We start from the raw sequence: 27,796 nt of genomic DNA, 5'->3' as shown, positions 1-27,796 counted from the left end.
CACTGTACGTAGTCCTAACTTTGTATACTAAAACACTTGTCCTTCCATGTTTGGCCAACAATGTTATTTTGTATGACTGAATTAGATTTTAAAGAAGAAGTTTAGAACAGAAACAATATTTAAAAATAGCTATACATTGTTTCAAATGTTTAACTTTAAAAAATACACATTCCCTTTTTTTTGACTAACATATGAATATATACACATATTATATACATACGGTGGAATATGAAGTAAAGACGATTTTGATTATTTCATTTCCATCATGTTAAATATATATATATATATATATAGTAACATGATGACATCTGATTTTGATTAAGGCCATGACACAAGGTATGTTGCATCACTTCAATGAATCAGTCAGTTCTGGGGCTACAAATTGGACACTCATAGTCTTCATTTGCACTATTATTTTGTTTTAGAAAAGTGTACATACCACCATTTAAGGCATGGGTGTCGATCCCTGTTTATAATTATTGGGAATGATGTTATAAATGTGTGTGTGTGTCAGGAAAAGATAAAGTTGTTCAGTAAATTAAGCTTTTTCAAGTCACTGATGTATAAGTTTACCCAGTTTTACATCAATATTTCATGGTCCTTGTCATGAGAAATTCAAATCCAAGCATTCTTCTACATTCTAAACCTTTTTGGACCCCATAAACATAGCTTTGAAACAATTGCTTTGCAATATATTTTTTTTTTTTTGTAAAACATACTTCAATAATCTTTGTTTCTATGTAGAAATTAGATTATTTTTCACAGCTTATGCTCACCAATGCTGCATTCATAGGATCAAAAATACAGTAAAAATAATGAAATATTATGATTATGCAATATTATGAAATAGAGAGTTTTCTATTTAAATATATTGTAAAATATTATATATTCCTGTGATGCAAAGCTGAATTTTCATCATAATTATTACAGTCTTCAGTGTCATACGATCCTTCAGAAATCATTCTAATATTCTGATTTGTTGGTCTGTTGTTATCAATTATTATTGGCACTGTATTAATAATATTTCTTCTTATTATGAATGCTTAGAATGAAGTTTTCACAAACTTCTAGTGCTTAATATATATATATATAAGATATAATAATGCTTTTATTTACCTTATTTTTTTGTGTGGTGGTGCATCACAGTTTCCACAAAATGTCCAAATTTCATTAACATTATTGCTTTTGTTTTATTTTTGAATGATTGCAGCCTTGGTGAGCATAACAGTCTTTTGAGCGGTATTGTATTTTTTGGCTGTTCTCTTTGGTGGCAGCTTGGTATCATAGAGACGAACCTGCAGTGCAAAACAAAACAAAAATGAAAACAAAAAGCAAGCAATCAAGTACTTCATCTAGTTCACCAAAAATATTTCCCAGTGGTCCCTTACATGCATGCTTTCTTTCTAGTGCAAACCGCTGGACACTTCACTACGTCCTTCACTTTAACACCCGCTGTACAACACAAAACAAATCTTCTCGATTTACAACAATCTGGCCAAAAAATTACAACTAGCCAAAAGACTCATCCAACTTTTCTATACTTAAGGCATTTCGGGAACAAATATAATTTGTGTTAAACTGGCTATTTAAATCCACTTGGATTAGCCTTTAAATAGTTCAATATCATGTCAAAACTTTATAAAGACAGAAAAAAGCACAGAAAACTTCATAACCACAAGTCTTTTGCTGATAAAAATGCCTTTTTCACAGTCTTTTCTCACGTATGCTCAGTAGATCCCGGCCCGTGTTGAACCTCAGACCACTGAATGGTCGTTATGGTGCGCTCCGCTCAGGACCGTGTGGTTGATGGAGGACGCAGACCTGTCTGAACCCTCTGCTGTACCGTTCACATTCTCCTGGCGCTGGCAGCACAGGATCTGTTTGAATGTGACGCTCATCTCCTTGTCCCGGTAGGAGTATATGATAGGGTTCATGGCAGAGTTGAATTCCGCTAAAAGAAGGAAGAATTTCTCGTAGGTCAGGATATTACAGTTGGAGCAGACCACGTCCAGCAGGAGAAGCACCAAACCGGGTGTCCAGCACACAATGAAAGCACCTGAAAAACAAGAGAACATGGATGCGACTCATGAGTATTTAAGGACAATTAAAGGTATTTTTCTGCACTGATTTAACAGGTTTAAAAAAGCACAGTCACACCCTATAACCCAAATATCTTCCTTAGTTTTGGAGTAGTCAACATTTTCTATAACCAATCAGATTCAAGCATTCAACAGCCCCTAGGATAAATTTAAGTAATAGATAAATCATTGGCATAAATGTAAGTCTACTCACAGAACAGTTAAAGTATATTCCAAGTATAGGAATTTAATACTTATGCAGGAACTAAAAAATAAAGAATACATAAATAACAAACTTTAGGTATGACGTTAAATTCACATGGGCCTAAAGAAAACTTACAAGTATACTTAGTAGCATAAAAACTATTAACCTTGTAGTTTACTGAGAGCATACCTCAAAGTGTACGCTCATAAACTAAAATGTGGGATATAAAACCAGTAAACAGTACAAGTTCACTTGTGTAAACTAGTTGTGTACTCAAAGTTTACTCCTATAGTACCATACTGTTACTGCATACACTTGAAGAAACTATGTAACTATGGGTGGGCAATATGACCAATATCTTAAATCATGATATGAGTAATTGTATTTTACATTAATGATATATATCACGATACAGTTATTTTTGCTTTAAATTAGGTCGTTATATCAAATTTTTTGATACCATAGAAATTTCATAATTGTTGTGTTAATATAAAAACTATAAAAAAAGCTCACTGAAGAAAGTAAACAGGCAGTGATTGAATAAGAATAAGAATTCAATACTTGAAATTATTCATAATTCATTTAAAACTGGTCTAATTTAGAAAATATTCGTAAGATACAGAGTGTCATAACATTAGCAAAAAAAATATATATTTTAATATATAATAATATATTATAATATAATATAATAATATATATATATATATACTTTCTGAGTATGCATTTTTTCAAAGTTGTATATTCTTTGTGTAAGGACACCATTTCATGGTTTTCTTCAGCAGAAGGATGTTTCCTATATAGGCAGTGGACAAAGTTTTGAAACAGAGCCTGCATCTCATCATATAAGGCAGTGGTTATCTGGCTTTTCCATTACTAAGAGAAGGGCAGGGATGCATCCAGTGCTTAAAACAATCCTTACAGTATATTAGCTTTGTGCCAAACTTACTTTTTCTTCTGAATCCAACCCAACACGACTTCGACAACCAACAAATGTTTACTGAAAAAGAACATTTTGGCTACAGATGCTATTTTTGCTAGACAGAAACACTTCTTTTAGTCGAACACAGCTGCTCTTGAATGGTTTACATCACTAGAAAGTTATGCGGAGACTCTCAGCAGTTAGATAAACTCCAAGCTGTTTCCAGCAAGGCTTTGCCACATGTTTTGCTCTCTCTGAACAAACCCAGACGTGAGCGAGGGGAATCGAAGACTGCGTTTGAAGTGTCCACCATAAAGACAAAACGTCCTGTTTGGTAGTTTTACTTGCAAAACTTAATGCCACTTCAGATTCATTGTTCTTCTGAGAATAATGAATCTCTAAATAAAAATATATTAGAAATGAAGGTGGTTTGCATCACAAGCACTTCGCTGTGGGTTCAGCTGTGAGAACGAAGTAGCGTTGAGAGCTTCTTTTACACAAACAGCTTTTGAAACAGAGGTTAGTGAAGATCAGCTTGTTTTGGAAGAGAGAGAAAGAAAAAGAAAATCACAGAAATGTTTTGGTCGACCGTAGTATGGACTTGGATTCAGATGAGTTGGTCTTGACGACAGTATTGCTGATCACAGCCTGCAGCCGTCCTGCTGATGTCATGCTCTCTCGGAAACATTTTACTCGATTTTATTAACTAATATTTATATCATCTAATTTAGAATGAAATCTGACATTGGTTAAATAGGAATTTCATCCACCGAAACACAATTCGGATTTAATTTAGCCCATTTGAGTGATCCATGAGTGGCATTATCATGACATTATATCTCCACACACATTTCAGCTTACAACTAGATGTAATAATTAGATGTACTTTATCCATAATCTGCGTCTCATAGCAATTAGTTTGATAGATAACTATGGGTTTGTGGTAAGTATTCCTCACAGTGCTCTACAGACACACAAATAAACCCAATTCCATGGGAGCAGTGTTGGGAAAAGTTACTTTTAAAAGTAATGCATTACAATACTGCGTTACTCCATGAAAAAGTAACTGATTACATTACTCAGTTACTTGCATTACATTACTTTTATATAACTTTTTGTCACCCATGGGCTGGGCTTGCTTATTTGTTTTAAATAACAAAAAAAACTAAAGTTATATTTTTGGCAACTGCAAAGGCCCTTTCACACCAAAAGTGAAATTAATAATCCTAAGGCTAAAAGAAATGCCTCAATCTTTACACGCCACTCCCAATTTCTCTCAACTTGAGGATAGGAGAGCTGTCAATCAATAAATGGGGAAAAAAAGTAACTTGAATTGCTTATTTGAACAAGTAACTCAGATATTTTGTTGTAAATTTAAAAGTAATGGGTTACTTTACTTGTAACTTGAAAAAAAAGAATCTGATTATGTAAGTCACGTTACTTGTAATGCATTGCTCCCAACACTGCATTGGCGTGGATAAACTGAATTATTTGATACTTTACAGTACCTTTACTAAAACTGAATGCTATGATATTTCACCCTTCATTCTTAATGTCATAACTACATGAGGATATTGGTTAGGTACAGATACATCTGTAAAGACGTCCCTCACCCTTCATTAAAGCTCTCCTCCACTTTGAAGCTGAATAAGCGGTTAAATTGGCAGCTGCTCAATGTTTTGCTTCATCTTAGAGCAGGATTTCAATTTATTACTTCCGCAAAGGCTTATTAACACCCAATAAGGCACAATGACTGGGGTGTTCAGGCGAATGCTACAAGAGATTCAGGTTGAGAGGCAAAATAACTTTGCCAAGTCGTGTGAATGTTGGGTTTTAGGAAGTACTTTATGATTTTCATTGACAGCAGCAAGGAATTGGCCATATAGAGTAAAACAAGCCTTGATTGTTTTGCAAAGTGGAAGTCAAGCGATATATTGTTTTTGCCAATTATTCAGCACCTTTACACTTTTTGGAACAGATTTCCTAAATTAAATAAAATGATAATGGCTACTATTTATTATTGAGTGTGTTCAATTGGTGCTGGAAAAGTCTAGAGTAAGGAGCCATTCACACAGAAGGTGTTTTCCATTCCACTTCACTGCTTTTTTAATTGTTTTTTATGTAAAGATGCGCTCAATGGATGTGTTGGACTTGCATTTCACATCTTTTGTGGCATCTCGCACATGACACAATGTTATATAAAGGCAGTGCTCAAGTTAAAATAAGTTCTAGACATCTTAGTGTGTGAATGACCCCATTACTGCAAAAATAAAAACTATCACTGGCTCTTTGTAGGGGTTTGATGGGACACGTGAGAAAAGTTATATATTCAAAGGTATATATATTCAATCAATAAAAAGTTAAAGTGAACTAGCATGTGGGAAAAAAAATCGTAATAATTACAGAAAATGTAATCATGCAGTATTTCTCTTCTTGTGAACTTGCAGTCTGAATTGAATGTAATTAGTTAAAAGACCCATAAAGTAAATCAAGAAAAAAAAAGATGTTGTTTTCACAGGCTGCACACAAAAACAAGCATACAGCATGACCAATATAGTCCAATTCATGGACTTAATAAAACCTTTTATAAACTCGTCCTGTCATTTAAAATGTCTAATAAACTTTATTTATTGATTTCATTCATCATAACCATTCAGGGGTGTGTTTTTGCTTACGTTTTCCAAAAAGCATTGTGGTCACAAGTTCTGTCATTATAGTCTGAAGCAGAGTTTCTTGTTGGTGTGAAGTGCATGTAAATAGATCATGTATTGAGTACTGTATTGAGTATGTATTGAGTACCCCCCCCACACACACACATATATGTGTATAAGACAGAACTAAAAAAAGCGAAGCAGTCCCCAGGTGCCATGTTTGTTACAATGATTAATTAGCAGAAGTTTTTACTTCACCTGCGTGACAATGTCATTATCAAAAGTTCTGTTGTTGAATCAGTGTGGTTTGAGTGATGGATGTGCAGCAAAATTACTACAGTTAAGCAACGAGTATGGGAAATGCACCCTTGTAGAGTTAAATTCACAAAATTGACATCTGATTCTCTGTCTAAGCAACAAGCAATAATAACTTTTAACTTCCACGGTTTGTGAGACTTAACATAGAATTGCTATTTGAGCAACTAGTCAGCAATTATATTGAGTTGTGTAGTAATTATACAGCCATTATCATTTTGCTGATTTCGACAACACATCATGATTTACTGTCACATGGCAAACCTTGACTCATCTAAGATAAGTTCTCTCAACAAATATAATGTCTTCTTTAACATTTAGACTGCAAAAAAAAAAATCAGTGTCTATCAACATTAACCACCCACCAGTAAAAGTTATTTTTGCAAAACAAGTGCTATCTGTTTTTGGTGAACTTGACAACACATGGCCAAATGTTTGTGGTCAAAAATATGCAGCATTAGCAGGAGGTTGATGGGAACTCAGCGAGATGGCAACACCTGTGGAAGGCTTAGTACATGCTTTGCATAGTTAACAGCAGATTTGGGACTGAAGGATTTGGCAAATGCATGGTCATTTGTTCAGCTCTCCCCATTTAAACAGCTTTTCGTATGACTTTCCTGGGATTCGGCACACAGACCAGATTTCTAACCAGATATTCACATATTGAAGTCTATGAGAATCTTCTTAATAAAATCTTTACGTAATCCCTATTAAGTGTGTGTTTTTCCTCAAAGATGAAACATATTATATTGTATTCACTATTACAAGTAAATGTGTTTGGTTGATTGATTTATTTAATTTAATTGTATTTTAAACTGTTTTTTTGTGTGTGTGTCTGTGTGATTTCCTGATTGAATTAGCATAGTGAATTGAAAGCTGATGTTCAAACCATCAACTGCAAATTTATGACATAGCTGAAGAAATCTCATTTAACACCATTTTAATGGATGGTTGATATGCTGATATACTTCCATAACTTTCAAATCATTGCTGTTTCTTGGGTTATATTTCTCATGAACTACAATTATGGCAGTTTCTGGGATTCACAAGAGGCAAGATGGCAGTAAATTCAACAAAATATTTTTAATGCAATACATGCATGCAATTTGGAAATGCAGTGGTCAGTTTATTATAATCTGTTTCTATTTTTAAATACGGTCACTGCCTTTATGAAACTATCATAAGGGAAAAAAAACAGAAATATTGACCACTGCAACCAAATTCATGCCCCCCCCCCACAAAAAAAAAAAAAAAAAAAAACTGTATGCCATGTAAGCACATCTGAGCTTGTCATGTGATCCATTAATGCTGATAAGGCAAGAAAGCAGATAAATAAAAAGCCAACACTGGCAACATGTATTCCAAATGAAGTGCCCTGCTGCTTTACACCACATGAGTCCTGATTCTCATTTTCTTGAGGAGCAGAAACAGTTTCTATGATTTCATCATCACTGTAACTATGTTATTTTAATATACTTCATACGTCCTTGAGTAACTCGCAACAATGAGTCATACCTTTGAGAAGCCACAAAACTGATTTAATTTTAGGTTGTGGAAGTTATTTGGAAGAGTGCGAGAAGATACAGTGTCTCATCGTTTCCTGGAGAGTTCTTTTTGGTGGAGAGAAACCTGAATATCTGATGTGACAGTGGACATCAGTGTTGCCAGATCACATTACAAAAACAGGCAAACTGATCTGACAAAACTTCAAGTTGTGACTTCAAGCAGTGCACTAAAGAAAATTTTGGAAATGCAATAAACTCTCATGCAGATAAATAATATGCTTTAATGTGCTGATGCCCAGCAAGTATTGAAATAACCTTTTTCAAACATCCCTGTGACATCTGTCTTTTAGCAATTTTTAGCTGTCTCTTTTGGCACACATTGTTTTGACCACACTCGATGTTTTCAGCTACCACTTCCTGCTGCATCAGTTTGCTTCAATATGTTTTTAGGTGGAGGGTGTGAAATGTGATCAGAATAAACCGAAGAGGCCAGTGCAAATGTTTATTTGAGCTATTTTCCTCATTTGTATGTCGCTTTGGATAAAATAATCTGCTACATGACTAAATGTAAATGTAATAAAATCAGCATAACAGATGAGTTAGTCAGACTAATCAGAGTAATAAATCTGAATAAATATTATTTGACCCACCAATCTATATACAACACTCATATAAAAAAATAAATAAATGCAGATGCAGGTCTCATTTTAGTACTGCAATATAATTTGAAGGATTACATTATTTAAACATTAATTACACAATGTAATTGCCATGTTATTAATAGTTATACATCTCTAATTTCCAGGCTGAGATCACAGTCTACAAACCGTGCTTTCACCCAGACCCCCGCTCTCCATTCTCTCCAGAGGTTCAAGACAAGCTCTGCCCGGTCCAAACAACAACAGTACTGTTTCTTGCGCCGTGCTTGTGCAGCGGGATGCTGAACCATGACTGGGTTCCTTTTTTTCAAGGCCAGGCTTCACTGGAGGAGCCGGCGAGGCTTGACACTGATGCAGTGCAAGGCAAACAGTGGAACTGGCCGCAAGACCGCTATGACGGGCCCTCAGCTGTAGACTACTCAAGGGCTACATTGTTTGTCAACTACAAATTGGCACAATAGAGCGAAGGGTAACATATTACGTAGCATTTAGGTAAAGCTGCTTATATATGTATAGGCTTTCAGTGGTTTGAGCCACAACTTCACTAGCACTGAAGGACTTTGACATGACGCGAAGACATGGAATCTCGCCAAAAAGGCAATGAGTGTGAACAGAAATTGGAGAGAACAACTTGATCCCAAGAGCAAATCGTCTACGTCATAGTGACATCATTAAAGGACATGTTGTCAGAGAACATGAGCAATATGGCTCCATGATGCTCATATCCACAGTGTAGATACTTGTGGTAGACCAAAAAAAACGATTAATGATCATTTCATGTGTTTTTTTTTTTTTTTGCAAAGATTTGATAGTCAAGAGAATTGACCTTTATGAGGTTTCCCACCATTTTCAAATTATATTAAAAATGAGTGAGGACAGTTTGTTTGTTGAACAAATCTTTGTGGTTTAAAACCATCTGCTCATGATTGCATGGTCATAATAAAGGATATGATGCTATTTTTATGTAGATATAATATACAAGTGGAATAGTGTGAGAACTGACCTAAACTGGACATGTCATATATCATACACGTGTCCAAATATGCTTACTTCCCTACTATACAGTAGGCAAAACACAGTATGTGACATGAGTAATATGTCTGAATTTGTAGACAGTAGGTAAAAAGAACCTGAATGACCTACTGCTTTTGTCAAAATGCTGGGATGTGCATATGACAGACACTTTACTATCCCATGAGGCCATGAAAGAGGATTTAAGAATGACAGTGAGCTCAAATAACAAACTAAGGACGTATAGGTCACATGACAAAGCCAACATGAGAGATGTCGTACGTCTGGATTACATTTACACTGCACACATTCATACTATATAGAATCAGCTTTTTTATAATGACAAAGTTTGTTCCGCATCAGATGTACAGTAATATCTACTCAGACAGTATGTGATTTGGGACAAGTGTTCATTTTGTCAGCCATTTTTAATTTAGTCTTAGTCTTAGTCTTTTAAATTAGTCTTAGTCTTAGTCCTGTGTCAAATTGACTTTTTAGTTATTATAATTTTTAGTCAACCTTGTCTTATTTTGTTTAAAGTTTTAGTCAACTATATGTCTGAGCATTGTAGTCTAGTTCTAGTCAATTAAAATTTTGTCACATTTTAGTCATGCTAATGGTTAAACTGATAAAAAATTTTTTTTTTTTTTATCAAAATCGATGATCATGATGATTGTTGTCATTTGAGAAATTTACGTTTCACATTTCATTTTATTGCACTTTCACTAATAAGCACAAATCATGTGGAATCACACATTGCTTATTTTGCCTCATCTAGTGTACTGATTTATTATGGACTATTAATTACATAAATTAATATTAAAGACTGTAACGGTACGTGGTTGTGGAGAATCGCACGGAGACAGGAGAAGACGTAAAGGAGTATTTAATAGGTTTCAACACACACTGACCATTATAAACATTAAACCAAGACAAAGACTAAGGGAGAACTGAGGACTTATAAAGGGACTGGAACAAAGGAACAAACAAGATGATTAATACAAAACAGCTGAACGGAATAAACGATGATTAACTAATGACAGGAAACCGACCTAATAAGGACAAATAAGAAAAAAAACTGAAACCAACACGTGACAAAGACTTGATATATTATAGATTTGCACTCTCTCTATATTATGAAAACTCGTAAAAAAAATCAAAATATTTAACAGTGAAATTCCTAATAGTAATTCCAAAATTCCAAATTGCAACAATATTTCTCTATTAAAACAACAGCTGTTGAGTAAGAGCAATAGCAAACAACATAGTCAAGGTTTCATGACAGAATACAGACAGGCTGAATGACACTTTAATTTAAGCCGAATATCTCACATGGAGATTGCTAAACTCCATCTTACTTGTTTGCCGGTGTTTTAAGATCATCGTCAGCATTTCCACAATGAAAAGCGAGCAAACGCTTGCATAGTAGAGACATACAGCAGTCTGCAATAATATTTTGTCTAATTTTTTTGATGAAAATAAAAAGATTTTGGTATAGTTTTTATTTTTTTTAAATGCATTTTAGTTTCATCTGTTATCGTCAACAATATTGCATGTTGATATAGCCAGTTATCATTTATTGACCTTATTGTTATCTCGCCATCGTCTTATTTTAGTCAAGGGAAAAAAGCTTGTCATGAACGTTTTTTGTCATAGTTTTCGTTAACGAAATTAACACTATTTTAGACACATCATTTCAGATACGAACACATGAATCAAATAATTCAAATCTTAGCTTGTCCCAAAATAATTAAAAGTTATTTTCTATTTATACCCAAGAACATCAGAATTGCAGTTTAATGGCTTTTAGTTTTTTGTCTGTTAGCTTTGAGAACAAATCTATATCATGGGTGTCAAACCCTGCTCTTGGAAGGCTACCATCCTGCAGAGTTTAGCACCAACCCGAATTGAACACTAAACCAGCTAATTAAGGCTACCATCAGGATTACTTGAAAACAACAGCCAAGTGTGTTGTAAAGCAGGTTGGAACTTAAGTCTGCAGGATAGTGGCCCTCCAGGGTTGGCTACCCAGGGTTGGTTCCTAACCTTGTTCCTGGAGCAAAAACACTGCACATTCTACATGTCTTTTTGTCTGTCATACCCATTTCAGTCCCTACTAATGACCCGAATAGGATATTTTTGCTTAAAGTGGTCATATGGTGCGATTTCACGTTTTCCTTTGTCTTTGGAGTGTTACAAGTTTTTTGTGCATATATAAGATCCATAAAGTTGCAAAGACTGAAGTCCCAAACCCAAAGTTATATTATTTCCAAAAGTTAAGATTCGTCCACGCCTTCCTAAAACACCTCATTCAAACACGGCCCCACATCTGTGTCACTGTGTTGGAAGATTATATGGTAATTATATGAAACATTAATATGGTAAGGGCTGTAACATTTCCACACACGCTTGAGGTATTCAGCCAATCACAACACATTGGATAGCTGGCCAATCAGAGCACACTGCACTTTTCAGAACAATGAGCTTTGTAAAAATTGATACGTTTCAGAAAGGCAGGGCAGAGAGGAGCAACAATAATGTACGTTATGTGGAAAATAATGTGTTTTTTGAACCTTAAAACGTGAAAACACATTGCATTACACCAAATACACAAAATAATGTTATTTTTAGCATCACCATATGACCCCTTTAAGAAGACATGCAAAAAGTGCAGTTTCGGGGCTCCAGGACCAAGATTGGGAACTACTCTGCTAGAGTAGGGCTGTCCAATTCTACTCTTGGAGCCTCACTATACCCTACAGAGTTTATCTCAAATCTTAAACAGAACCAGCTACTCAAGGTCTTTGGGATTACAGTGAACTTCCAGACATAATTGTTGGAGAAAGTTGGAGCTTAACTCTTCAAGACGTTGGCCCTCAAAGCACTAAATATTTTACTAATGAATTACTGAAGCAGAACTTACCCAATACAATAACGACCGTTTTAAGCAAGCTCATCATAGTGTCCCGGTTCCGCCGTTGACCCGAGCTGTGGCGGGACATCCTCATGGTTCGCTGGCGTACGTACATAAATATGTGGGCGTATAGAACGACCATCACCACGAAGGTCACCAGGTTGAAGATCGCCCAGAAGCCCAAGTAGGAGTTGCTGTAGAGGGGAGCCATGTTGGAGCAAGTATCTATGGCACAGATGCAGTTCCAGCCCACGCTAGGAATGGCGCCCATAATAATAGACATGGTCCAGATGATGACGATAACTACAACTACTCGTCGATTGCTCATGCGGGTATGGAGCTGCATGCGAAACACAGTTATGTGGCGCTCAATGGCTATGGCTAACAAGTTGGCAACTGAGGCTGTAAGGCTTGTATCGATGAGGCCTTGGCGAAGCAACCACGTGCTGACTGTTAGCCTTCTCGTATTGGGTCCCGTGTTAAACATCAAGTAGAAATAGGCAAGTCCCGCAAAGAAGTCCGCGGCTGCGAGGTTAGCCATTAGATAATATATTGGAAAGTGAAATCGGCGGTTGATGTAGATGGCCACCATCACGAGCAAGTTAGCCAGCATAATAAAAATACATACTGTGATCCCAAGTACCATCACTAGCTTGCTTACGGCATTCCATTCTGTGGCCAGATACTTCTGACTACGATTGTAAAAAAAGGCTATGGTTTCATTGTAGTAGCATTGTCCGTCATCCATCCTGAAAGGTTATGTTTCTGAAAAAGATCAAAAAAGGTGTCAGAGTTTCAATATTACATGAAGTCTAATGAAAGTCACACATGGCTTAAAGTTCTGCATAATTTATGGATTATAATTTGATATTGATGGTATACAAAGTATACTTGTCACCCACATACATGGAGGCCAATTGATTTAGAGCCATAAACACAATAACTGGATTATTCAGAAATAAAACATTGATGTATGTTCTGTAACCAAGCACAAGAGCATTTAAAACGCATGTACTTACTATAATAAAGGCAATAACTGGGTAATAACTAGGTAATAAATGTGAATCTACCCCAAAACCTAATCTTTACCCATGTAGTTACCTTATATTATCCAGTACTTTCTTAGGTTAGTACACCGTGAGTACAGGTACGTGTACAGACTGTAAAATAAAGTGTAACCACAATGCCTCTATTGTGAACAACAAAAGAGATCATCATTTAACCCCAAAGTATGTCCAGAACCCAGCAAGATGTTTCACAGGCATAAAATATTGACTTTATAGCATGCAATTTCCATCTGTTTCTGTTTTATTAGCATGCTACCTCATACAATTGACCAGGAAAGGCAAACTAAACACATAAAAAAGGACAACGTTCATAAACATGCAAACTGGCACAATGGTTGTCTGTAGATTGGCTTTGTGACTCCCAAAACTAACTGTTAAACACATCAGTGCAAGACTGAATTCTTCCTCCTCAAACACCCAGCACAGGAAATAGGCCTCATTGGGGTATTGCAAGATAATTAAATCCTTAGTATGTATATGAAAGTAATCACTTGGGTTTCATTGTTTTTCAAATATATTTTTTTAAGAATCACTGTAATAAAGTTATATAAAAAAGTCATTTTGAAAATGTTGTCATCATTTACCAAAGCAGAAATTTTGAGTAATTTAGTGGTTGCTCTTTTCCCAGCAATTAAAATGAATTAGGAATTATGAATTATTTCAGTCTTCAAAAATCATGCAAAGCACCGAGTATCAGTAAGGTATCATGACAGTTTTTTTTTTTTTTTTTTTTTTTTTTAAACCTGGCTACAATACAATACAATCAATCAATCAGTCAGTCAATAAAGTTGAACCATTCTCAGTACAACCGTTTCTTTTATCCATTACTAAAACTTCAAAACACACACATCTTTTTTGTTTTCCTGTTCACATTCAGCTATCTCAGGCTTAGCATGCTATCAGTTGTTTAGAATTCAAATGCCAAGCGAGAGTGGATGACCTTTCCACAGTTATTGTGTACTTCTAAACCTATCATCACCACACATTGGTCCATAGTGCTGGGATACAGACAGACAGATCCTGTCATTGTGTGTCAATGTATTTTATCATACAGCCCCAGGCCTCTGATCTCTCTAAACTAAAGGCAATGAACAAGAGCGGTCTGTGCACAAATGTCTGTGAACTTCCTCTATCAATGCTCAAAGCCACAGTTTCAGCATTACTGCAGCACCCATCCTCAATGGATAAAGACGGTGGAAAGGAAATTCCAGAAAAGCTTTGGCTGAGTGCACTTGATAACATTGTAGCTTCACAGCGTCTCCTGATAAAACCACATCCCAAGACCGTTACTCAAGGAAACATTTTGTGATAGTAAACACTTATTTGAAACAATTTTGCTTATGAAGTATATATCAATTATATTTCATTTGTCAATTTGCCATTTTTGCTGGTATTGACCATCCATACATTTCATTTATTTTAAACGTGTTCAAATATGTTTTGGTACCAACTGGGACCAATGTTGTTTCAATACATCCATCACTGAATGACATGCTTTTATTAATGACAATCTTGGAAGCATATCTACATAATAAAAGAGTCTAAATAAAAGAGTGCTCATGCTAACACCTTTCCAGAAAATCAACCAGACCCTGATCATAATCAACAATATAAAGTACAATTAATATGCAATATAAATACTGTGCAGGCAAACTTTCTGAGAATGAGGTTAAAGAAGGAGCAACAGCACCAGCCTCGATCCATTGCAGTATTGGTCCCCTGCCTGTCTGAGAATACAATGCAGGCATTTTTCTGCACCCATCCTGTCAAAAAGCAATGAAACTGGATTGTTACAAAGAATAAATTGTTCACATTGGTACATAGGCAATACTCCAATGTGATTCAGAGCAGAACGATGCTAATTTATGCCCATAATTAGGTAGGCATCTGCAAGATGTTAACAATCCAGGAAGAATGAAGAACTCAGGTAAAGTAGTGGTGGATTCATGTTTACAAACTTTTGAGGGTCATCCTGGATTAAAGATACATTACAAAAAATAATGTCCCATGGGCTACATTGACTGAAAATTTAGATTTTTAATTTAGAATTATATCAATTGCCATAATAAACTTGTTAGAAACCACAGTTCTAGATCTAACACTGTTAGACACTCCTGAGTTAGAGGAAGTTCAGTCTGAACATTACATTACCTTTCTTGGTCCCTGGGGCTAAACCCTGTTCGAAAACAAGTGTCATGGAACCTGTTTTGGCATGTCCTCCTGCCATGGACTTGGACCTCAGGTTCAACTTGGACCTGGTTGCAGATGTACAAATGGTATCATTTACCTGATGCGTCTAGCACCCTTAGGTCCATACATGCCTCTAAATATTTGAGTCAGAGAACATTTAAAGGGCATTCTCTGACAGCCTTAGTGTATGAAAACAGATACCCTTTCTGGAAAGGGACTCGTATAAACGTTAACATAATTGATTAAAAATGTATCACAATGATTACACACAGCCTCAGGCATAGACTACAAAATTACAGATGAACTGCATAAATGACACAAAAGCAGTATGGACCTGCTTTGTTGAATGTATTCACTGATCTATCACCACCACCCACAACCTTCTTTGGAAGCATCCTCAGTCCCAAGGCCGGAGATCCCACAAAAATGTCAACTAAAGTAAGGGGTTGGTGTCTTTAACCCCTTAACTGTCACTCACAGTTTTGAACATAGACATTATAGAGCACTATTCAAACTTAAACTTTTATAATTCATGAACGAAAACATTTTGTAACATGATTTGTATGTACCATTTCCATGGTAATGCAATGTCTGATTTTAAAATGGGTTTCAAAGGATGAATTTTGAGATTTTACGTTTTCAACTGATATATAATTTCTTATGATTTCTAAAGCGTGATAAGGAAAAAGGCAACTAAGAAGACTGTCTGTGACAAAGGTCAGAACTCCTGTTATGATGTAGATTTTTCAGGTGCACTCTTGTCATAAATTAATGTATTAATTTTCCTACATAATTTTTTAACAAAAAAGGTGGACAAATATCTGTCTAGGAGTCTTAGACCTTTCTAACGATATATAGTTTGTCATGATTGGATTAGGATTTAATTGTAAAATAGTGAAATAAATTTGACAGTTAACAGGTTAAACCACAAATGTGTCAATGGACAGTTGAGAAATGTTTTATATATATATATATATATATATAGGGAAGGGAAGTGGTGTGTGGCCAAGTATGGTGACCCATACTCAGAATTTGTGCTCTGCATTTTACCCATCCCAGTGTACACACAGTAGTGAACAACCAATGCTGCGGCGCCCGGGGAGCAGTTGGGAGTTCGCCTTGCTCAAGAGTTATTCACTCCCCCACCTACAATCCCTGCCGGACCCAAGACTCGAACCCGCCACCATCGGGTTACAAGTCCAACTCTCTATCCATTAGGCCACGACAGCCCCTGTTTTGAAGTTTGCTGAGAACTGTGGGCAGTTTGATGGTCTGGTTTTCCATTTTGGCTTGAGATGTTAGTTCAGCACTTTATGTTAAGTGGCCTTGAATCTTCCTCTAAAATACAAGAAAGGGTAAATGGGAAAACATAACCTAGCTGTCTTGTACTAACCGGCTTATTATACTTAACCCTGAAGTCAACAAACTTTCTAAATGAACATTTAGTTTGTAGAACCCTACACTCTTCTTCACTCTTCTTGATCTTCACAGTGATGCCATAAAATAACCATTTTTGGTTCCACAAAGAACCATTCAGTCAAAGGTTATTTCAAGAACCATCTCTTTCTTACTTTCATAATCTGAAGAACCTTCTTTCGCCACAAAGCAAATCAGATGTTAAAGGTTCTTTATGGAACTATTTAGACAAAAAGTTTCCTCTATGGCATCGTGAAGCACCTTTATTTTTAAGAGTGTAACAGCATTGTTCAGAAGTAAGCAAAAATTGGACAATGAACCACTATAAGGTCTCGTTTTCAGCAGAGACAACTGCAACTGCAGAGCCATTCTTCAGCATAAAGCCCCCAATATACTTCAGGCGAAACGGCTGGACGAACTGGTGTGGTAGCATTTCAAATCAAGTCAAAACAAAGTTATATCGGGTAACTTTTTGGGAGTTTGAAAGTTTCCAGAAAAGTTCACTCTGGCTGGTAAGCACCTTCAGACTACCTTTGGTTTGTGGTGATTATGTAATAGGCAGGTGTAGCTCTGGAGATCCACCTTCTTTCTCTGGTTCATTTCTTCTGTTCAGTCTGTTGATGTCAGATCGAGTAAATACATGAACACACTGGAGAGTTGATTTATAAAGTGGAGATGTAATTACTGAGGGGAAAGCATGCAGCACACATATTTATCTATACAATTCTCTCAGAAACATGTACAGCATTGGGACGTTTGCTAAAAGTATACTGCTGTTTGCATTAAACATGTATCGCAGAAAGAAAAATAGCTTTACTGAGTATATTTGTGTCTTAAAGCAACTCCTTTCTCTTGGAGTATCTCCCATGTGCCAACCAGAGGTGTCCAGCCTTGCTCCTGGACAACCAAAGTCCTGCAGAGTTTGCCTCAACCCTAATTAACCTCATCTGAACCAGCTAATCAAGGTCTTCAGACTCATAAGAAGCTCCCAGGAAAGTGTGTTGGAGCAGGATGGGGCAAAACACTGCATGAAAGTGGCCCTCCAGGAGCAGGACTGGACATCCCTGTACTATAGCAATACCAGCGTAAAATCTGTTGGTGGCAGCGCTCCACTACAGAATTGAGGGCATGGAGTTGGTTCGTCTGGTGGCACAATGTGCCACAAAGATGAAACCCAGCAGGGCTCCAGTCCAAACAAGGCAGCTGCCCCTCTTGAAGTTAAGAAACCACACAAATGGAGTGTGATTGGCACGCCAAAAAACTGTACTCTCTGGATCTGTAGAGGCAGTTCCACATGGGCAAGGAAGAGCTGTGGACGTCTTGCACAACTGTTTCTTCTTGACTCTTCATTGTTACATCCTTGATTACTTTTCACATTCTTTAGTGGAAACCCATCATACTGGCACAATCAGAGCCACCATTTTTAGGTCTTCTCCATATGTTTTGCATTATGGTAAAAGGAAAGAGCTCTCAGTGCTACACTTTCTGCCTATAATTCAATTTCTGGTGCTGCTTCTAAAACCAGATTGGTCAGCTGTGGTATCATGGTGATTGGAGTAAAAAATTAGACAGGTCTGTTATGTAACTATATATCTATATCTATATCTATATATATATATATATATATATATATATATATACGTATATATATATATATATATATATACACACAAAGAAATTAATTGACCTACACCCCCCCCCCCCCAGAATATGTTTAGCAGTGTATGGTGGCACTATCCTCCTGAATACGTCATGGCACAACAGTGTTTGCACCTGGATTGGATGCACCTGGTGCTCTCATTTTCCTTGGAAGTTATACTATCTTACAAAACAATCATCAGACCTTATGTTTCCCACAAGATGGCTGCTCAAATCATTATGAAACTCAGTGTTTAACATTTGTCAAACTCAGTTGGTTGAAGCAAACAGGATAAAAGATTATTTAACAGGCTTTTTCCATTACTCAGGGGTCTAGGCTTCCTACTCATTTCTCCAGATTATCCTTCAATGTACATGGTCTTCAGATACAAGTGGTTTCCAAATGGCAACCCCCTGACATAAATTTGCTCAGTTTTTGCTTGGAGTGGGTCACAGGTGTTACATTTTTAGGTTAGACGTTTGCGGTATTCAGAAACAATCCTGTTAAGTATACATCTATCACTATTAAAGGAATAGTTCATCCAGAAATATTCATATATCCACCCACATTCGAAACCCACATGAATTTCTACCTTACTTAAAATGGACAAAAAGAAAATATTCATATATATTGGAATGCTACTCTTAAAATGAAGACTACTCTTAAAAATGTAAATGAAAGTGGGATGGATGTTTATATTTTTAGTAAATGATAACCCTGGAATGGATATTTGGGGCTTTCAAGCTAAAAAGCAGCATAAATGTATCATAAAAGTAGTCTATGCTTAAATATTGTATTCCCAGTTGTCTGAAGCAATATTATGGTTTGCATGAGAAACGTAGCAAATATGCATTAGGGAAGACGTTTGCCACGATGCAGTTGTAACATAGCTTATTTCTTCAGATCATCAAGAATGAGTGATTATATTTATACTGCACATGCTCAATTAGTCCCTCATCCTTCCTGGAAGAAATTAGCCACATGTGACCATTCCTTCAACAAAATAAACAAACAAATTAATTATAATAATAATAATTATTATTATTATTATTATTATTATTATACATTTCATGGTAAAAATATTTTGTTTTATGATCAGAATTTTTTTTGTCACTCTATGCTGTTTGCATTAAGCATCATAAAGTCATATAATTGTAATCAGTTTTTTGAGCTTCTAATAGGCATAGGTATATTGTCAAGTTAACAAGTTTCATCACAGCTGTCACACTTTGTTGCATCCGTCCCAACATGCTGTCCCTTACCACAACACTGATGTGAAAGTGTTGCATATGAGACAAAACCACAGAACACAACAACATTTTAATTTTATGGTTTAATAAAAACCCCTTTCAATAGTCCGGTATCTCTTCTTCTTCTTTTTTTTTTTTTTTGTTAAATAAGTCCAAGTCTAATGTGGACTAATTTCCTTCTCTCTCACACCCTCACACATACATACACACACATACATCACTTGCACGCACACACACTCTTAGTTTCATAAAATGGTAGATTTGTTTAATTTGAACTTGAAAAGTAAAACAGATTAGCATTTGGTTACTGCTAGTTAGTCAAACTTGGAGCTGCAGTCCTGGCACAGACTAGTTTGCTGTTTTATTCTGCCATTAAAAAGTAATACAAGACAGTTTATAGCTGACACATACTGCTAAATCAACTTAGTGATTCACCTCAGCAGCTGCATTTGTTATTGTAATCTAGTTACTTTTAGCTCACATGACGTGGTTCTTTTATGTGATTAACTACGGTGGCCGAGAGAGCTCAACGCGCTGCAACTTCAGAAAACACATGCAAATAGGAAAAAAAAACACCAGCAAATCAAGAAAACATCTTCATCATTTTGACAGCACATGCGCTGCAAATCCTCACAACACATGCAAATTAAGAAACTTGCTGCAAATCCTCACAACACATGCAAATTAAGAAACGCGCTGCAAATCCTCACAACACATGCAAATTAAGAAACCCACTGCAAATCCTCACAACACATGCAAATTAAGAAACGCACTGCATGGACCACAATGGAAATGTTTCAAGGGGACCCAAAAAAAGTGACGGACCAGCTGGGATTTGCTTATTGTGCAGTGGCTATTGGTTGAGTTGTTGGTGAACTGAAAGGTGAGTGTTTTTGTTGTTGTTGTTGTTGTTTATTTTAACACCTCATTTCTTAATTTGCATGTGTTGTGAGGATTTGCAGTGTGTTTCTTAATTAGCATGTGTTGTGAGGATTTGCAGCGCGTTTCTTAATTTGCATGTGTTGTGAGAATTTGCAGCGCGTTTCTTAATTTGCATGTGTTGTGAGGATTTGCTGTGCGTTTCTTAATTTGCATGTGTTGTGAGGATTTGCAGCGCATGTGCTGTCAAAATGATGAAGATGTTTTCTTGATTTTCGGCCACCGTAATTAACCCTTATACAGTCCTCTCCATAAGAATTGGAACAGTAAAGACAAAATTGCTCTGTTGGCTGTGGAGTCAAGACATTTGCAAATATGATTAAAAGATGAATCTGAGACAAAACTACAGAATGTCACATTTTATTATTAGCCGTTTCAACACATACATGTTTTATCAAATAAAAAGAACAGCACTTTTAGAGTTCATCCCACTCATTGATGTGAGCATAAGTATTGGGACTGTTGAACATAAGGCAGATATAAAAGATTCAAAGCTATTATTTAGTTGCAGATCCCTTGCGCACAATCACAGCAGTCTGTGAGCCATAGACATCACCAGACTCTTGGTCTCATCCTTTGAAATACTTTTCCCACCCTTTGATGCAGCCAATTCCAATTGTTGCTTGTTTTGGGGAGTTTCTGCCTTTACTCTCCTCTTCAGCTGGTGAAATTCATGTACAATCGGATTTAAATCTGGAGATTGACTTGGGCAAGCTAAGACTTTCCATTTCTTTGCCCTTTTAAATTCATGGACTGAACTGGCAGGGTGTTTTGGGTCATAGTCCTGATGCAATATGAAGCACTTCCCAATGAATCTGGTGGCATTTTCTTGAATATCGGTAGGCAAGATGGTTTTGTACCCTTCCAGATTCATTCTGCTACTGTCATCATACATTAAGTCATCAGTAAAGTTGAGAGGGCCTGTTCCAGAGACAGCCATGCATGCCCATGCCATGACACCACCTCCACCATGCTTTACAGATGAGGCTGTATGCTTGGGATCATTTCCATTTCCCTTGTTTTCTCCACATTTTTGCTTTCCCATCACTTAGATAAAGGTTCATCTTTGTCTCATTGGTCCATAAACAAAGTTCCAAAACTCTTCTGGCTCACCTTTGTTAGATACACTCTCTCAGTTTAAATCTAGATTAAAGACACATCTCTTTAGCCAAGCATTCACATAATGCATTTTATAATCTTGTACTGCAGTTATATCTGATCAGATGTACATTATTATTATTCTTTAGCTTGGGTTGAACAATTCATTTTGCTTAGATGGAACAGCAGCTACGCTAATCATGTCTCTGCTTGTCTCTCCGTTTCTGCCACGGGATTAACATCCCGTGGTAGCTAGGAATTACAGAACTTCAGTCTGGATCCAACCATTACATGATCTGAGATGACCGAACACCTGAGATGGAGGATCAGCGCCGGGAGATGACGTATGTGGCCCTGATCGTAGGTGGAGGCCAGACACCTGGATGAGCGCCAGAGACAGATCCCCATTGAGGACCCCGCCACTTAGACAGCCATCGGAAAACACCACTGGAACCAGCTGAGCCCTTACAATCTGACTTGCTGCAGTTTGGAATTGAACTGCTGGTTTGTTTGGCCAGAGGAGAATTGCCCCCCCCCGACTGAGCCTGGTTTCTCCCAAGGTTTTTTCTCCATTCTGTCACCGATGGAGTTTTGGTTCCTTGCCGCTGTCGCCTCTGGCTTGCTTAGTTGGGGACGCTTCATCTCCAGCGATATCGTCGACCTGATTGCAAAGACACTATTTAAACTTATTGACACATTATTTTCCTTTTTTGATATTGTGCAGTGCTTTGACACAATTTGCATTGTAAAAAGCGCTATATAAATAAAGGTGACTTGACTTGACTTTGTGCTTTTTTGCAAAATCTAATCTTGCCTTTCTATTTTGGAGCTGGTCAGAGGTTTGCATCTTGCTGTGTAGCATCTGTAATTCTGTGTCAAAGTCTCCTGAGGACAGTAGATTGTCAGAGCATCACCCCAGCTTTCTGGAAGTTGTTGGTGAACTTCTTAGCTGGTAAAACATGTATGTGTTGAATCACCCAATAATAAAATGTGACATTCTGTAGTTTTGTCTCATATTCATCTTTTAATCATATTTGTAAAAGTCTTGACTCCACAACCAACAGAGCAATTTTGTCTTTACTGTTCTAATACTTTTGGACGGGCACTGTATTTCAAAATTGTTTACTCTGTTTTCATTCTTAAGGATATTACAAGTACAATTAAAACTTATACAAAACTAAACTCTCTTGATATCCTACGCCCCAACAGCATGAGATGAGATATTTCCTGTGTTATTCACTGTTCTACTGAACACCCAACTTCAGACCTGACTTGAAAGTTATGTTATTAGGCTGACTTAAGTTGTTCATTTGTGACTCATAACTGAGCGCATTACAACATGGCAGTAACATTTAGGCCTATATTCTTGACTATGAAGAGGCTTTGAGATGGTTAACCAAATAGTTAATACATTAACAGGCACTGGACATACATCACTAAGAAAACAAATGTGATATCTTACGATGAACTTCATATGTTATTTTACAATGATGGTAGATGATTTGAATAGAGTATTCACTGACATCAATGCAAGAAAAGTTGAGGAGGAAGCCAAACGGTGATTTCATGCACTCGTCTGAACTATTAAACCCACGTTTCCCCTTTTCCATGAAGCCTGTTGTGCTCACAGTTGTGTCACAGTTGTGTATGGGTGTGTCATGAAATGCATATGGGCAGCACACTGCACAAGTTTTAACTTTTTAAAACCCACATGTTTTAACTTAACATCTTGTATCGGATATATGCCAAGTGAGACAAAAGGCACACATTTTAATGCAAAAAACCCCCCAAAAAACAAGCAACATATTGATTTTAGTGTTTAGAGTGAAAATCTTACGACACCTATATATATGTATATATACTGTATATATATATTAGTGCTGTCAAGTGATTAATCGCGATTAATCATATACAAAATATTTTTTTTGTTTACATAATATATGTGTGTGTACTGTGTGTATTTATTATGTATATATAATATAAATAAACACACATAAATGTAGTAAAAAAATATATATTTGCATATTAAATATAGTTATATATATATATATATATATATATATATATTATAAATTATATATATATATATATATATATATTATAAATTATATAAATATATATATATATATATATATATATATAAATATATATATACATTTAAACACATGTAAGTATTTTCAAAATATATACTATATGTGTGTTTATTTGTATATACATAATAACTATAATAACTATAACGGTTTGTATATATATATATATATATGTATACAGTAGGCATTTTTACACCATCATTTACATAAAAAATAAACATGTCCTCCTGCCTCATAATTCTCTACCACAATGTTTTTTTTTATTATTATTTATGCTGAACAGTATTTATTTAATTAATTATTGTTTTTTTGTTTGTTTATTAGAAAAAGGTTAAAATCAGTGTATTGCTATAAAGAGAATCACTATTGAGAACTATTTATTTATTAATTACTTATTTTTAATTTAATTCACTTAACAATGTAAAAACCTAAAAACAAATCTTATGGGCGTTTTTTTTTTTTTTTTTTTTATGTATATATATATGTATATATATATATATATATATATATATATATATATATTATTATTATTTTTTTATTTTGGGTTATATGCAGTACAGCTTGCATTTAATATATATATATATATATATATATATATATATATATATATATATATATATATATATATATATATATATATATATACATTGCATATATGTATGTATATATGAATGTATTCATTTATTTATTTATGCTTGAAAATGGTTAAAAATACTGTATTGCAGTAAAGAGATTCACTATTGAAATGTATTTATTTATTTATGAAAACGTTAAACATCAGAACACACTGTAATGGAAGCATTTTATGTTCATGACCAAAACAAACAAACAAACGAAAACAAAGCAAAACAAAAATCTTATGGGCTTTTTTCTTCTGATTTTGGGTTGTATACAGTACAACTTGGAAATATTTTCGTGTGATACATCCTACTACAAGTAAGCAAGTCACAAAGCAAAGTTACAAAAGCCTACCACAATTCACACTGTGAGTTTGTCTTTGAAACTAACCAGACTAGGCGCCATAAACTCCAGCGAGGACATAAACCAATCTCAAGATAACAGCTTGACACCAACACCACAACAAATCATTATCCTACGAAGATAATGCACAGTTTAGAAATCAATAAACTTCATACTGTGGCTGAACTAAACTGTTTTGACGTCTGCATCTCCTCACATATTCAAATCAACAAACCACACACCTCAAAAGATCACATATATCACAATAGTGTATCTTATTTATACTGCTGACTGGGTGGCCATTAAAATAGCACACAATAGAGCACTACCATGCACTGTATGGAGTCACTGGACCTCCCAGCCATGCCCATTCCACCTATTTATTTAGAGAGCGCCACTGCAGTATATTGAAGGCCACTGAACACATTTTGGAGTTTAATACCTCCCTTCAGCAGCTCTGACACACAGCAGGAAGGGCAGGAACCAGTTCTGCTGCACCAGTCCTGACCTGCGACGTGATGGGAGCCATGGGTGTTTTCTGTAAAGAGGAGGCTTTCCTGTCTCTGTCTCGAGTGCAGCTGACCAGCCAGTGGATATATTAAAACCTTGGCACTAAATTTGTTAAGTCTACCTATTTAAAAAAAAAGCACAACGTATGCTAAAAAAAAAAATCACTGTATCTTTACTTGCATGCATTGCACTCGGTAAATGTTAGGCAAGACCCGCCTTGAATGTTTTCTGCAAACAAATAATAGCAGTAAAAGTTTTAAATAGCATTACAGAAAGCTCAAATATAAGATTTGGCATTATGTTGGTCAATGCATCATCCTCATATTTCTATTTGATGACTTTCATTTCCTATCAGAATATATATATATATATATATATATATATATATATATATATATATATATATATATATAAAGAAAAACAACCTTAAAAATAAAAAAAAGTAAAAAGAAAATGAAAAAAACTGAAGAAACCTAAAAATAATATATATATATATATATATATATATATATATATATATATATATATATATATATAAACCATAATAATAATAATAATAATAATATAAATTAAATGTCATATAATTATAAATTTTGTATAAATTAATCATTCAAAAATTAGTAGGTGTGACCTACAAACAAATGACACATAATCACACATAATAATAATAATAATCTGAACATTTTATTTTCAACATATTTGATATAAATATAAATTATAATATAAACTTATATATACTATATAAATTAATGCATATGAAAAATTATTAGTTGTGACCCCCTAGTGTACAATATGCAAAATAATCACACTTAATAAGAAGAATAAGAATAAGAACGCAAAATCAATCTAAAAATAAATTTGACTATAAAGTATCTTATTTGTTTAACAACTGAATTTGAATTTGAACTGAATGTACTTGTTTTCTGCAATGTTGTACAGTCATCAGGTGGCTTTACTGTGGTTTCATCTGTAATCTTACTATAACTACACAGGGTGACCACATCATGACTCAGTCTAATGAAATGAAAATAAATTTGCCCTTGAGATGATTTTCAGGTTCATTCTCCAGAGTGGACTCAGAGCAGGACCAAACACACCTACTCCTTACACACTGCTTACAGCAAAATGAGCCACATTTCAGAATTTAAACAGCATCAGAAGACTTTAATAAGTCAATTGTTGTGTATTGACCTGAGTCTGTTCTGGTTTGGAATACATTATTCCAAGGCGTGTTTTTTGGGAGCCGGCCAGAAGGACCAGGAATGTTTGACTGCTATCAATCTGAACCAGAACGGGTTGTTACAGCAGTACCTACACACAACACAGTATGAAACAATTCCCCTTTTATTAGGGACACCTTATCATCTTCTTGTGAGAGTTTAGTCTATGTGGAAGAGTGGGGGAGGTGTTAGTGTAAATTGGGGCAAACACTGAAGTTTGACACCTTTTGGGAACAGGGTGGCACCTATGCATGCACCCAAACTGAAAAACCTTGAAAGAGTCTGATTTATATCCTCTAATTTATGCATCACTAAACTCAAATTAATTAGAGGCTAGAAATGAATGATGATGCTTTTCTTTTAGTTCCTTTGCCTCTTCTGTTGGACACTGCCACGCGTTACTGTCTCAATTGCATGACCTTACATATTTATGTGGGCTACCTCACATTAAAATTTAACTATACAAAGAAAAATGCATATCTCATTTACCATTTTCAGATATCTAACCTTGGCATTGGATACTTACTTGCAGTAGTGACAGTGAAATCCAAAAAAGTTATTCCAAAACTAACTGGTAACTCCTCAAAAAGTAAGAAAAAAGCTCCAAAAACACAGGCGTGTCTGGTTAGGAAAGATGGCTCGATTGTAGTTTAGTGCTGTTTAGTCCACGGATGTTTGAAATATTCATTTTATTTCCTCGCAGTTGCGCGCGTGTGAGCTGGAATAATTCACCTCTGTCCCGTTACTCAGAGAACAACTGCAGCACTGAGACTCCGCTGCAACACTCTCAGAGAGAGAGAGAGAGAGAGAAAGAGGGAGAGAGAGAGAGACGTGTGAGTGACGTCACACATTCACACGCGCAAGCAGAGGCGCAAATGCAAACACTCACTGCAGGCGCGCTATATATATATGCGTGTGTGTGTGTGTGTGTGTGTGTGTGTGTGTGTGTGTGAAAGATGATTCTTAACTATGTTATGACACATATAACATAATGATTTGATATAGCATTTGTATTCATGCAAAATGTGTGTAAAATGGCCATAAACAGGTTTTCCCATTATGCATTGCATTAGATAAACTATATCTAATTTGCATGTTCATGTGTTTTTTAGTAGTAGCAATTGGCAAGATTTCCTTAATAATATCAAATATTTCATATT

At 35.6% G+C, this 27,796-nt stretch overlaps 1 protein-coding gene across 1 annotated transcript; it reads right to left on the bottom strand.

The window, feature by feature from the left end:
- Nucleotides 1–708: 708 nt before the first annotated feature.
- On the bottom strand, nt 709–27,403 carry LOC306865687 (lysophosphatidic acid receptor 1-A-like). The gene is made up of 3 exons (XM_079410431.1): nt 27,163–27,403; nt 12,267–13,022; nt 709–2,056 (listed from the first exon to the last, which is right to left on the bottom strand). Exons 2-3 carry the CDS (start codon nt 13,003–13,005, stop codon nt 1,755–1,757), a joined length of 1,041 nt encoding a protein of 346 aa, XP_079266557.1. The 5' UTR covers nt 13,006–13,022; nt 27,163–27,403; the 3' UTR covers nt 709–1,754.
- Between the last annotated feature and the right edge of the window lie 393 nt (nt 27,404–27,796).

This window comes from Barbus barbus (genome assembly GCF_936440315.1).
Source record: "Barbus barbus genome assembly, chromosome: 47".
Classification (NCBI taxonomy): Eukaryota; Metazoa; Chordata; class Actinopteri; order Cypriniformes; family Cyprinidae; genus Barbus; species Barbus barbus.
This window is presented reverse-complemented; position numbering and strand designations above follow the sequence as displayed.

Bases quoted from the DNA above. Each gene is read 5' to 3' on its own strand.
- LOC306865687 (XM_079410431.1), bottom strand. From the start codon at position 13,005: ATGGATGACGGACAATGCTACTACAATGAAACCATAGCCTTTTTTTAC. The intron at 2,057-12,266 runs GTAAGTTCTGCT...CTTGTTTTTCAG, and splicing joins AACGGTCGTTATTGTATTGG to GTGCTTTCATTGTGTGCTGG.